The 12,782-nt window shown below is 38.0% G+C and overlaps 1 protein-coding gene across 2 annotated transcripts in view; it reads right to left on the bottom strand.

Moving 5' to 3' along the window:
- Positions 1–12,782, bottom strand: part of RASGRF2 (Ras protein specific guanine nucleotide releasing factor 2) — a 199,173-nt gene that overhangs the window by 130,262 nt on the left and 56,129 nt on the right. For both annotated transcript variants that reach the window (XM_034774092.1, XM_034774093.1), the window contains exons 3-8: positions 9,898–10,045; positions 8,895–8,984; positions 5,595–5,848; positions 3,767–3,846; positions 3,071–3,264; positions 977–1,086 (exon numbers count right to left, since the gene is read on the bottom strand). In XM_034774092.1, the coding sequence (XP_034629983.1) occupies positions 977–1,086; positions 3,071–3,264; positions 3,767–3,846; positions 5,595–5,848; positions 8,895–8,984; positions 9,898–10,045 (876 nt within the window). The remainder of the gene's footprint in view (positions 1–976; positions 1,087–3,070; positions 3,265–3,766; positions 3,847–5,594; positions 5,849–8,894; positions 8,985–9,897; positions 10,046–12,782) is intronic.

Raw genomic sequence — 12,782 nt, 5'->3', positions numbered from 1 at the left:
CATAAGAGATTCTTCTGCCTACCCTGAAATGTGAGGGGAACTCTGCTTCTGTTCAAATGGCCTTAAGACAGGGCTATTTGAGTGCTCCATGAGGAGCTGAAGGCATATGCCTGAGTCTGAGGCAGAATATAAGTTGAAGAAAACTCAGGAGCCAGGCTGTAGATGGAGTTCAACTGGGTAGAGAGAAAAAAATCATGGAAGCCAGTGGGGTGGTCTCTCTACCTAGTAAATGGGAACAGCAAAAGAAAACCCATTGGCCCACACTGATGTCCAGTGAGTAGGAGCTGACAGTTTCCACATGTGAAACAAACTCTTCTTACAGCTAAAAAACTGCTTTGACTAGAAAATAGTGGCATTGTCACATGGGGAAATTCAGGAAAATTCATAATTTAGACTTTGTGCACTTTAGCCATGTATATAGCAGAAAGCTGTGTTCCCTAGAGAAAATGGCAAAATGTACCCCCAGATTTATGCAGAGAGGCAGTTATGAAAGTCTTAGGCTGCAGTGGAAGAGATTCACTTTGCAAAGATCTCAAGGGAGCAGTAATTCTGAAAATATATACAAGCAGTGTATCTAAAATATTTGGGATACATGGACCCTTTTAGCTGCCATCACATCACAGCACATGGCAAAATTGATATTTTCATTAATATTTATAAAAATTACTCAAATTTAGAATGGAGAAATTTGCAAGACCCTGATCACTTCTGTTATTATTAATTATTAAATTGTTATTTTTATTAAATATGGAAAAAACATACTTTTTTTTTTTTTAGTTAAAGACAAATGCCTCACTCATACCTAAGGGTGGGCAACTGTCATGGAAAAAAAATGCAGCAAAAATCTTAGCTTTGCCTTGGCAAAAAAAAGTCAAATTTTTAATTTAAAAAAATTAAGAAGGAGAAAATAATTATTTGTTTCTTTATTTCAGAGCTTTCCTTTCAAGCTTAGTATATATATGGAACAAAATCTTACCTTGAAAGTTCTTCTAGTTTAGATTTAGCAAATTCAAGGCTCTTTCTTTCCACATGTTCATGGGGTGTGTGAGCCAGAAGTTCATGAAGAGTTATAATATATCTAGGAATCTTAAACAAATTAAATACAGTATTAGCATTTTTTACGATAAACAATAATGCCAATTGATCTCTGAAATTCTACCAGATTAGTCAACCCACTGACAATATCCATGTCCCTGCTCAGTTAGAATCTTAAAGTTCTCTACCAATTCAAGATGGAATGCTGAGTGTAGGAAAAATCCTCAAAAAAAAAATCACAAATTGGTCAGTCTATTTTTTTTATTAATTTCCAATAATACAAGTGCCTTTATATATATTCTAGTATAGATTTCTTATGTTGGGTATTATTTTTTCAGTTTGAACAAATTAAGGTTTCTGAGGTCACCAGTTTCTATTTATCATGTTTAGGACCCTACCAAATTCACGGCCATGAAAAACGCATCACAGATTGTGAAATCTGGTCTCCCCTGGGAAATTCGGCTATTGTGGGCGGGGGGAGGGGGTCACAGTATTGCCACCCTTACTTCTGTGCTGCCTTGAGCTGGGCAGCCGGAGAGCAGTGGCTGCTGGCCAGGCACCCAGCACTGAAGGCCGCATCACCACCAGCACCAGCACAGAAGTGAGGATGGCATGGTATGGGGGAGTTGTCACTTTTGTGGGGGGGGACAGGGCCAGCCTTACATGTAAGCAACCACCTAAGATGCCGGGGTTGGTTGGGGGGGGGGGGAGGACGGACGACCTGTGGTCATCCCCTCCACACACACACACAGCCAGCCCAAAGCCCCTTTAGCCCCCGAGCACTGGGGAGGAACAGGGCTGGGGGTGCCCTGGCTGGGGGCTCCTATTGTGTGATGGGCTCCAGCTGCTAGTCCCAACCAGGCTGTGGAGGGATTGGACTTCCTTTTCCCCAGCACGGGCCGCTCCTGTGGCTAGGTTAGACCCACTGCCACTGGTAGAAGGGAGAGTGGCAATACCATGCCACCCTCACTTCTGCACTGCTGCTGGCAGCAGCGCTGCCTTCAGAGATGGGTGGCTGGAGAGCAGTAGCTGAAAATCAGACTAATTTAAAGTGTTTCAGAAACTGGGGCTCCCAAAATCCCTAGACACTTTTGGAAATTTAGGCCTTAGGCAATGGGGCATGCCTTCCTTTCACATTTCATACATCTAAAATTCATAAGCAGAGAGGTTGCAAATCTGCATATTATATACAAATAAAGCAATCAATAATTAAAATAACATCCCCTTTATGGATCACCAGCTGTTTTAGTCAATTCAGCAGAATAAATTTACAACATTTAAAAACAAGAGCTCACCAAAGGCAAATGAGAATGCTACAGGTGCTAACAGAAGTAAATCCTTTGGGCAGATGTGGCTATTAACTAGCATGATTACACAAATGTTAGTATTTTTATATCAGCAACACTTTCTTTTGAAAAACTATATAAACTATGTCAAATGTAATTGCTGTAAAACAGCCAGACTGGTGGTTTATAGAACCTTGCAGACAGATGAAAATAATTCATCCAGTCAGATCAAGACATGTTAGCAGAGGTACAATACACTTTTTAAAGTCGTTTGGGATAGATTCTTCACCACACTTAGCAGAAGTTGATCACTGAAGAGCAGGTGTTCCTGTCAGGGAGTTAATAACTGCTCCTCCTTGATTATCTGCCTGGTTCCAGCAGTAGCTCGAATTACAGCAGCCTTGGGGCTGCTCTAACTTGCACCAGCTGGTGTGTGGCTCCCTACCGACCTCTTCATGCTGTTGGGGCAGATCAAGGTAGAGGATCTGCTTCTCCATTTTTATTTATTTTATTTTGGCACAATTCCTCCTCCCACATTCCTCTTTCCAAGTGCAAGATCCTGAATGTAATGGAACCAGTGTAGTTTTGAAACTATCACTCCACATGCAAACAATATCAGAATAATAATGTGATAAACAAATGACTAAATTAATTTTCATTCAAGTATTTTCAACAGATCTTAATTTTTGCAACAATAAATGATGCAAATGAATTTTACAAATGAACAATCACAAAAATGTAGAGACTACCTGAAACATAGGGTAAGTAAGGAATGTTTCCAGCATTCGCCCCTCACATGCTGGGTTGGCTTCATATTGCTTCAAGAGTTTGTCAAAATCTCTGTTTTGCTTACAGTTTGCCAGTACTTGTAGACTGTACTGGTGATTCCGAACAAATTCTTGATAAATGTTCAGCATGGGCAGCAAAATATCAAATAAGTCAGCTAGAAAAAAAAGATCAAGACAACTCTTTTTTCTGGTTATCCATCTCTTACACAAAAAATTCTGTCAGCTCTACAGAAGCAGCATTACTATGATCAGCTCTATTTCCATTATATTCATAAAGTCATACAAACTTTGGTCCCCTCTCCTGACAAAGCATCACCATTTTAACCATATAGTAGCCACAGAATGATAATGGAAAGTTCAGGGACTATGCCGAGACTAATCTTTGGGCAGAGGCTGACCCAAGAGAGTCCTCCCAAAGGCTGACCTCAAAAGGAGCCCTCATACCTCTGAAGGGCCCGGCTATTCCTCACAAAAAATACTAACAAATTGACACCCACAATTTTCCTCAATCCATAATAATCATATACTATTATATGTGTAGAGTTAGCTCTGTAAATGTATAGTATACAAAAGGACAGTTAATTTTTTTAAAAATCACCCACTGGTGAAAAGTGCCATGAAAATCTCATTGTCTGAACACAAGTAATAGTAACTTACCTAAAATTAAAGTAGGCCAATTAGCTATTCTTGCTTTTAATCCTTGATGAAATATTTCATGAAGAAACATTATAGTTTCACTGAAAAAGAAGTATTGAAAGAATAAAAAATTCAAACCTTATTTTCTAACTAATAGTTCACTAAAAAAAAAATCCTTTCCGATTAGTACTTTTGCACTAGGTGCTGTAACAATATTATGGAAATCAACATTTCTATATCAATATATTGCATCTATTTTTAGTATCTAATAACTAAAAATTCAACTTTTTTTAGGTACAGTTCTACATCATTATAAAAACACCTATAGCAGATTACAGAGATATGTATTCCAAATGTTTAGCTATTTTATAAATTGTTTATTAAATAACAAATTCCACATACTTTATTGAGCAGGTGTACCAACTGAAAGAATATTTTAGACAATGCATTATGCTAACTTCAACACAGCAGTAAGACCTAGAAAGCCATATTGAGCTTTATTGTAGTTTTTCAACTCTACATGGTGCCAGCATACTGTATTGCTTTTTTCTTCAGTGTGAGCTTTAAAACTGTCCATTTTATGAGGTCAATGACAATATAACTCACTAGAGCTATTTATGTGATAATGCATTTTGGTCTTGAAAGGAAACCTTACAGGGCACATTAAAAAAACTGCTCATAATTAAGACTTCCTCCTCTGAATTTAGCAGTTTGACTTGCAGAGATTAGGGAGGAAACATTCAGAACAAGGAAATCAGCATGAAAGATCAAGTAGTATGGCCTATGCATGTTTCAAAGGTCCCAGAACAGCACTTGGCTCTCAGAATTAACGAAGTCAGAAAGCTGGATTACTAACTAACCAATAGTTGGAGTACTATGCAGTACTGCCTGAACTGTTTCAAACTTGGAGTTGCTCACTGATCATAGCCATTCTCATGCACTCTAATAAATGCCTTACAAGAAACCAAGATTGCATCTATAATGAGAGGCATACACCCAATCCCACTCCTCATTCATTTTGACTATCTGCCCATTTTTCATGCACTTGTTTGTCACCATAGTATCTGGGTGCTATTGTATCAAGCTGCCTGATGCAATGAATCATTCTTCCTTGTAGGGAAAGCTGATCTGGAGAGACAGGCAAGTGAGAAAGAAGGTCTTCAGGCAGGAGAAAAGAAAATAAGAACTAAATTCAGCATGCCCATCCTTAGGATCTACCAGGACCACGTGAATGCACTAAGCTTTGTCTTGCTTTCTTGAGAAAAAGAAGGAAAGGAGAGAGAAGTTTCTTCCCCAGTGCATTGTGAAGAGACAGTTATACTTTCCTCCTCCAGCAGAGGAAAAAGTAGAATGCGTGGCTGCAGAGAGGTCAAAAGGTATAATTTAAAACAGGGGGAGAGATCATACTCTGACTTACACCCTGGGGTGGCTCTATGGTTATTGCCACCCCAAGCACGGCAGTCAAGCGGCTTTCAGCGGCACATCTGCGGACAGTCCGCTGGCCACGCGGATTCGGTGGCATGCCTGCGGGAGGTCCGCCGGTGCCACGCCTTCAGCGTCCCCGCCGCTGAATTACCGCCAAAGCCACGGGACCGGCGGACCTCCCACAGGCATGCCGCCGAAGGCAGCCTGATGGCCACCTTCACAGCAACCGGCAGGCCGCCCCCCATGGCTTGCCGCCCCAGGCACATACTTGCTGCGCTGGTGCCTGGAGCCGCCCCTGCTTACATCCCAGGAAACATTATTTACTTCAGTGAGGTTGAATAAAAGTCAGGACAAAATGTTATCCACCAGCTTTACTACTGTAAAATTGAAGCACAATGGGATGAAGTAGACAAAAATCAAATACCTGTTGAGGAAAATGCTACTAACATCATCGTGACTAATAGGTGGTTTCTTTGAACTTGCAGCCATTCTTAAGGGCCTGAGAAAACAGTTTACAAGAACGTAAAGATGGTGCACATATTCAGATTCAGCCTCGACCATGTTAAAAACTATCTGGTTTCTCTTTCTCATGCTTTCTGCATGTGGAGAACAAATATAATCTTGGACAATTGTCTTCCATTTTCTTCTGCACAGCCAGCCTCGCATAAAGCTCTGAACCTAAAATTGATCAAATACAGAAGAACAAGGAGAGTAATGAGAAGCACTTTCAAAAAGTTAACAACAAACAAAGAAATTAAGCCAGTTTTCCATCATGGCAAGAGCTGTTTGTATCACATATATCTTCATTTCAAAATATATGAACATGCTGTGCAGACTCCCTTGTTAATTGCCAAGGCCTCGCATTCTCTAATGATTTACTGCTCTATAATTGCCATGCATGTACATTTTAAAGATATCCATTTATTAGAGCAAATAGTATAGTTGTTCAGTAAAATTTGCTATTAGAAATTAGATTGGAAAAGTATCACAGATATATACTGGTACCTTTTAACAAAAGCTCAGGTGCCATATCCTTGTATATGTTATTCCTATCAATGCATTTTTCTCTTTCCCCTGGTTTTATGTTGTTTCAGTCTCTCTTTGGTCAGTTCTCATCTTGTTATTTGCCTAACTTGCACTGTAAACTTCTCATGGAAGGGAACTTGGGGCAGTTTTTGATCTTGGTGACACTGAAGTAATGCCAATAAAGTTGCCTTGTTTTCTTATTTGTATGTATAGCACATACATATCTATATGGAGCTATATAAATAACTATTGCCTACTACCACAGACCAACCCTGACTACACTACTACCAGAGAAAAAGGCAGGCTTTTGTCACTCTTAAAAAGCATCTCTAAGATGTGAAAATCTCCACTGAAGGCAGCAGAAAGCCAAGATAAAAGTGGATTTGATTTATAGATTCATAGATTCATAGACTCTAGGACTGGAAGGGACCTCGAGAGGTCATCGAGTCCAGTCCCCTGCCCGCATGGCAGGACCAAATACTGTCTAGACCATCCCTGATAGACATTTATCTAACCTACTCTTAAATATCTCCAGAGATGGAGATTCCACAACCTCCCTAGGCAATTTATTCCAGTGTTTAACCACCCTGACAGTTAGGAACTTTTTCCTAATGTCCAACCTAGACCTCCCTTGCTGCAGTTTAAACCCATTGCTTCTGGTTCTATCCTTAGAGGCTAAGGTGAACAAGTTTTCTCCCTCCTCCTTATGACACCCTTTTAGATACCTGAAAACTGCTATCATGTCCCCTCTCAGTCTTCTCTTTTCCAAACTAAACAAACCCAATTCTTTCAGCTTCCTTCATAGGTCATGTTCTCAAGACCTTTAATCATTCTTGTTGCTCTTCTCTGGACCCTTTCCAATTTCTCCACATCTTTTTTAAAATGCGGCGCCCAGAACTGGACACAATACTCCAGCTGAGGCCTAACCAGAGCAGAGTAGAGCAGAAGAATGACTTCTCGTGTCTTGCTCACAACACACCTGTTAATACATCCCAGGATCATGTTTGCTTTTTTTGCAACAGCATCACACTGTTGACTCATATTTAGCTTGTGGTCCACTATAACCCCTAGATCCCTTTCTGCCGTACTCCTTCCTAGACAGTCTCTTCCCATTCTGTATGTGTGAAACTGATTGTTCCTTCCTAAGTGGAGCACTTTGCATTTGTCTTTATTAAACTTCATCCTGTTTACCTCAGACCATTTCTCCAATTTGTCCAGATCATTTTGAATTATGACCCTGTCCTCCAAAGCAGTTGCAATCCCTCCCAGTTTGGTATCATACGCAAACTTAATAAGCGTACTTCTATGCCAATATCTAAGTTGTTGATGAAGATATTGAACAGAGCCGGTCCCAAAACAGACCCCTGCGGTACCCCACTCGTTACGCCTTTCCAGCAGGATTGGGAACCATTAATAACAACTCTCTGAGTACGGTTATCCAGCCAGTTATGCACCCACCTTATAGTAGCCCCATCTAAATTGTATTTGCCTAGTTTATCGATAAGAATATCATTTAGTGAGAGAAGATCTAATTCTGGCCTTCTTAAAGGACATATTTAGACTTTAGAGTCTGTTCTTGTCCTGACCCCAATATGCAGTTACACTTTCTTCCCAGGGAAATCTAAAACCTCATATGGGAACATGTTACTTTCAAGAAATGAGTTTAAAAATAAACCCAATTTAATACAACTATCAAGATGTGTATTTACTGAGCAACTGTATGACCTTACTATAGAAAAGCAGTAGTCTCTCTGTACTTAAGGTTGTGGCTAGTTTTCATTATAAAGGCCCGTTCATGTAGCAAGGGAAACCCAGACACAGTGGCACCAACTCACAGTCAGTCCAGAATGACTCCTGGACCACCACATCCAGAAAGGCTGAGTGAAAACCCAAGAACATGGTCATAACACAAAGGATGTATCATTAATGGGTATGGTAAGTACATAAGTCAAAATTTCAAACTATAATTTACATTTGTGTGTGTGTCTGTAAAATTTTGCATATGCAACCCCCAAAGGCACATTTCCAGAGCACAGTTACCTGCATGCATAGGAAATGATACTAAAAACTCCTCAGGCACTTGTTGCATATGCTAAGTTTACAAGGTCCAAATAAAGACTGGATTGAGGCCCTTTTGAATGTTGGTCTACAGCATCCTGAAGATATTACAACCAAAAAGATCAAGCTGAAAACTAATATCAAACTGTTTTCTGAATTTCCAAAAGTGGTGTATTATTTGCAGTAATGAGATATAAGCTGAAGTGTATTTTTGCTACCAAACGACCCTCTTCAAAATCATGTTCTGTAAGAACTGCACAAATAGTGGATAAAGTAGTCACATATTTCTTCACCAGCAAGGAAATAGCCTATTGCTTGAGTCCAAATGTTCCTAACCACTCTAAAGTCATGACAATATTAGATCTATGTAACTAGTTTGTGACAAAAATGATCATGTACAAACAAAGATTACCCTATTAAGTAATATGTAACTAAATATTCTGCTTTCATACAACGGAAATGTTAAAAGCTGCTGTAACTTAACTGGTTTAGATACAGACAGGGTGAAATGAACAGCTTTACACTTGAGTATAGCAAACTAGGAAACAATCAATGAAAGCAAAACTAATTGTTTAGTAAAACACATACAGGTGCATTTATCTCCATTTTCTCCCTCCAAGCAGGGTACATGACAGTTTACCTTTTTAATTTTTTTAATATCTGGATCCTCATCTTCCTGGTTGCCTTGATAAGGTCGCATTCGTTCCTTAGTTTTATTGAGAGCTACAATCTGACAAAATAACAATACCATTAATGTTTTTCTTCAAGATTTTAGAAATGTTCAGTTACGGTATTTATTATGTAGCACTTTATTCTCTTTGAAGGATCTTCGGGGGGCTTTTTACACCTGTACAACATTACAAACACCCTTCTGGGTGAGGAGGCCTGGACACAGCTCTCTCTGGAAACAAACAGTGATGCTCCTGCTCCAGCCAGAGGAAACATAAATAGCATGAGGAGGTGCTTCCTCCTCCAGAGACTCAGTGCTTCTTCCAGACTCTACAACCTCAGGAGATAAGGTATACATTTTTAATGGTGAGAGTAATTAACCATTGGCCACAATGGATTCTCCATCGCTAACAATTTTTTAATGAAGATGGAATGTTTTTCTAAAAGATATGCACTAGGAATTATTTTTGGGAAATTCTCTGACCTGTGTTATACAAGAGGTTAAACTAGATGATCACAATGGTCTCTTCTGACCTTAGAATCTATGAAAATCCCTTATCCAATCAAGCATTATTTTATATGAACAGACTACACTGGTATAGATTACAATACTGAATCACAAAAAAATTAAGCCAGAGAAAAATGTGTTGAGGACCAAACAAATGCTTTTCAACTGCATTCTGTTAAGACACAGTAAATAATATGAATAGCAGAATCCAAATCACAAAGTGATGGGTCTTTTAAAATACTCTGCCAATAAGGTAACTGAATAAGCTAAATAATCACTAAGTAATTAACTTTAAAAGGAAAGTTCTGACCTAGTGTTTTTAATGGGACTATTGAGTATTTTCTTTACTGACCTATTATAGGTCCACAAAGATTGCAAGAATGGGGACATTATGCAATAGAGGTAACAAAGTAATTAAAATATACTAAATCATTGAGACTTTAGTAATGTGATTGCATGCAAATACCTCAGATTTTAGTCTTTCAATTTCTGTATCTTGATCTTCAAGTTGATGTCGAAGCTGATTGGCTGCAATCTTTTCTGTCTCTACAATTTGAACTAGATGAATGTACTTCTGCATTAAGACCTCTCTCTCAATCAGAATGTCTGAGTAACTAGGGAGAAAAATATTAATTAGTAAATAAGCCAAATGCTGACTTCCATATCTTCTTACATAATATGAGTAAAAGAACCTTACAATATTGTGTTTCTTTTGCTTAATATATAATTCATAGTTTAATCATAAAGCAGCCAAATCGCTAATGTGTAATTATATTTTAACATTCTGTATTTTTACACAAGGTGTACATATCATCATTACTGCAGGTCTCTGTTAGCCCCATCAGAGAGGGAGGTAATCTCAGAGTCATTTATCTGAGCTCCTTATATTCAGGACAAGCCCAGGAACTTTATTAATTTTTTTTCATTAAATTCTTTGTTTTTATCTTCTGCTTATCAGTATTTGGCATTAATTCCAAGACTATTTTTATCCATCTGTACCTATCACTCTGGTAACATGCCCTTAATCATGAAGGAGTTTGTTTTTTTCCATATTTATTGTAGTTATCAAATAATTTGGTTTTGGTTTTTATATTTTGTTCTTAAACAAGTTTGAGATATCAATAGAATCTTTTAAAAAACGAATCCAGAAATTATGCCACGATTGTTTTTTCTTAACTCCTTTGTTAGTAGTTTATTCCTGCTCCATATTATTTTCTGTCAAGGGACTGTATCTCTAAGCCAGACCTTATGTCATGACCAGAACAGTTACTGGCAGTACCATACTCGTCTTCTGGGTAAAAAGAGTATGAATTTTCATGGTGTCATGTTTTCAAATCAGTCTTCCTACACAAGCTCTTCACGTGACTGTTTTTTTTTTCATGTGATTCAACCTCACTTAAATAGGTACTAGAGATGTGCAGAAAGCTTGATTCTGCAAGGTGCTGTGCACTCTGGCCTTGATCCAGCAAAGTACTTAGGTTTGGTCTACACTTAAGAATTAAATCAGCATAGCTACATCAGTCAGAGTTTGGAAAAAAACAAACCTCTGACCAACATAGCTATGCTTACAAAAACCCCAGTGTAGATATAGCTATGCCAATGGAAGAGTACTTCCCTTGATGTAGCTAACTTCATCCAGGGACATGGTATTCCTGCACCGACAGAAACCTCCTTCTCTTGGTGTAGGCTGTCTCTACATGGCTATGCCAACATAGGTTCCATATTGTAGAAACAATCCCTACATATGTGCTTGGCTTTCAATATGTGAATAGTCCCACTGAAGTCAATGAGAGCATTGGTGCTTAAAGTAAAGCACTTGCTTAAATATTTTGCCGACTCATAGCCAGACTGCACAAAATCTTGAACAAGTGAGCACTAAATCTTTAGTATGTGTTTTTCTACTTGATTGTGATTTATTTCTGTCTATAAACTCTCACTCAAAATGCTAAGCACTGAATTCCTTCTACTCTTTTGTCTGCAAAGGGCGTGAGATAGAATGGGCAGTACCAAGTTATTTTGACTAAATGTCTTCTAATGTTTAAACTTCTCTTATTTTGCAACAATCATTTAATAATAAATACTTTTTCTTAGTTTATTTTGGGACTTGATATAAAAAGAAAAATTTTAAATATGCATATTCTCTGACTTTGCTCTTTTTTATATATTTATTAATTGTCAATTCAATAAAAATTAATGGAGTCATGTACTGGAGGGTGCCAACACTGAATATGGCTATTAAATTAAATTGCTGATCTGGAAAAAAGCTAACATTTAAATTAATTGGAGGGCGTTCCCAAAGCCATCATAACATAAGATTTTTTTCTCTTAATGGATTATGAAAAGGATTTAAAATGTTGAAACTACCCTTTACAGTGTTTATTTTTATCATTTAATTATTGTAATCATCATCATCATAATAGTATAACAATAACCACCCATCCAAACAGCTCTGGGCTTCTTTCAATAATTAATATCACAATATATGGATCATCATATTGTATTCCTGGGGAAATCAATCAGGAAACATCCTATATATTATTAGTGGAATGAACAATAGTTGAAATGAGATACAGCCATTAAAAATAATCTGTATTAGTGCACCTATTTTTCAGTTTTCAAGAATTTATTTTGCAGACTCTAGAGTAGTCAGTCTTCTTCTTAAGTGAACAATGGAAAGAATAGCTTTAGGGCACTCAAACATATAGGGGGATAAATAAAAAGCCCCTATTTTCTATTTTTTCCCTTTCATAAAGTTTTACTGTTGAATTTGTTCAATTAAGAATTAAAAAAAATTAAGTTTCTCATCAGCTCAAAGTTATGTTAAATGGCAGAGCAAAGCAACACTGTTTGCAGCTGCTATGGTCACAATCCATATAAATTATAGAGTTGGATTATAAAATGTGATTTTTTTAATTTTGTTTATCTGCTAACTCTCCCTCATTTAGAAGAATGCCTAGAAAAACTTTATCTTGCATGAATAATTATGTACATCTCACAGTGAGCTATATGTCAGTTTAGACTTCCACTACCCTCCTGTAAGGCATGCTCCATTAAGGAACAAGGACTTCGCTATATAGCCTGTGAAAAAAGGACTGAAAATTGTTTGCTCCTTTGAAGTGTACTTATGATGCTTCTCCTATTTACTGGCTAGGGTTGTAAGAAATGATAGCACCAATTCCCAAACCAGGCAACATTTCCTTCACCATCAAAATTAAAGATATGGGGACTCGCCATCTGGTTTCTCCTAAAACATACCCACAGTGGAGTATTAACAGGCTTCCAAGAAGGCCTTCTAAATTAAAGCTGAGTCCTAGGTTCTGTTAAGAGAGGGAGAAACTAAAAAGGGGTGGA

Source organism: Trachemys scripta, chromosome 6 (assembly GCF_013100865.1).
Source record: "Trachemys scripta elegans isolate TJP31775 chromosome 6, CAS_Tse_1.0, whole genome shotgun sequence".
Classification (NCBI taxonomy): Eukaryota; Metazoa; Chordata; order Testudines; family Emydidae; genus Trachemys; species Trachemys scripta.
This window is presented reverse-complemented; position numbering and strand designations above follow the sequence as displayed.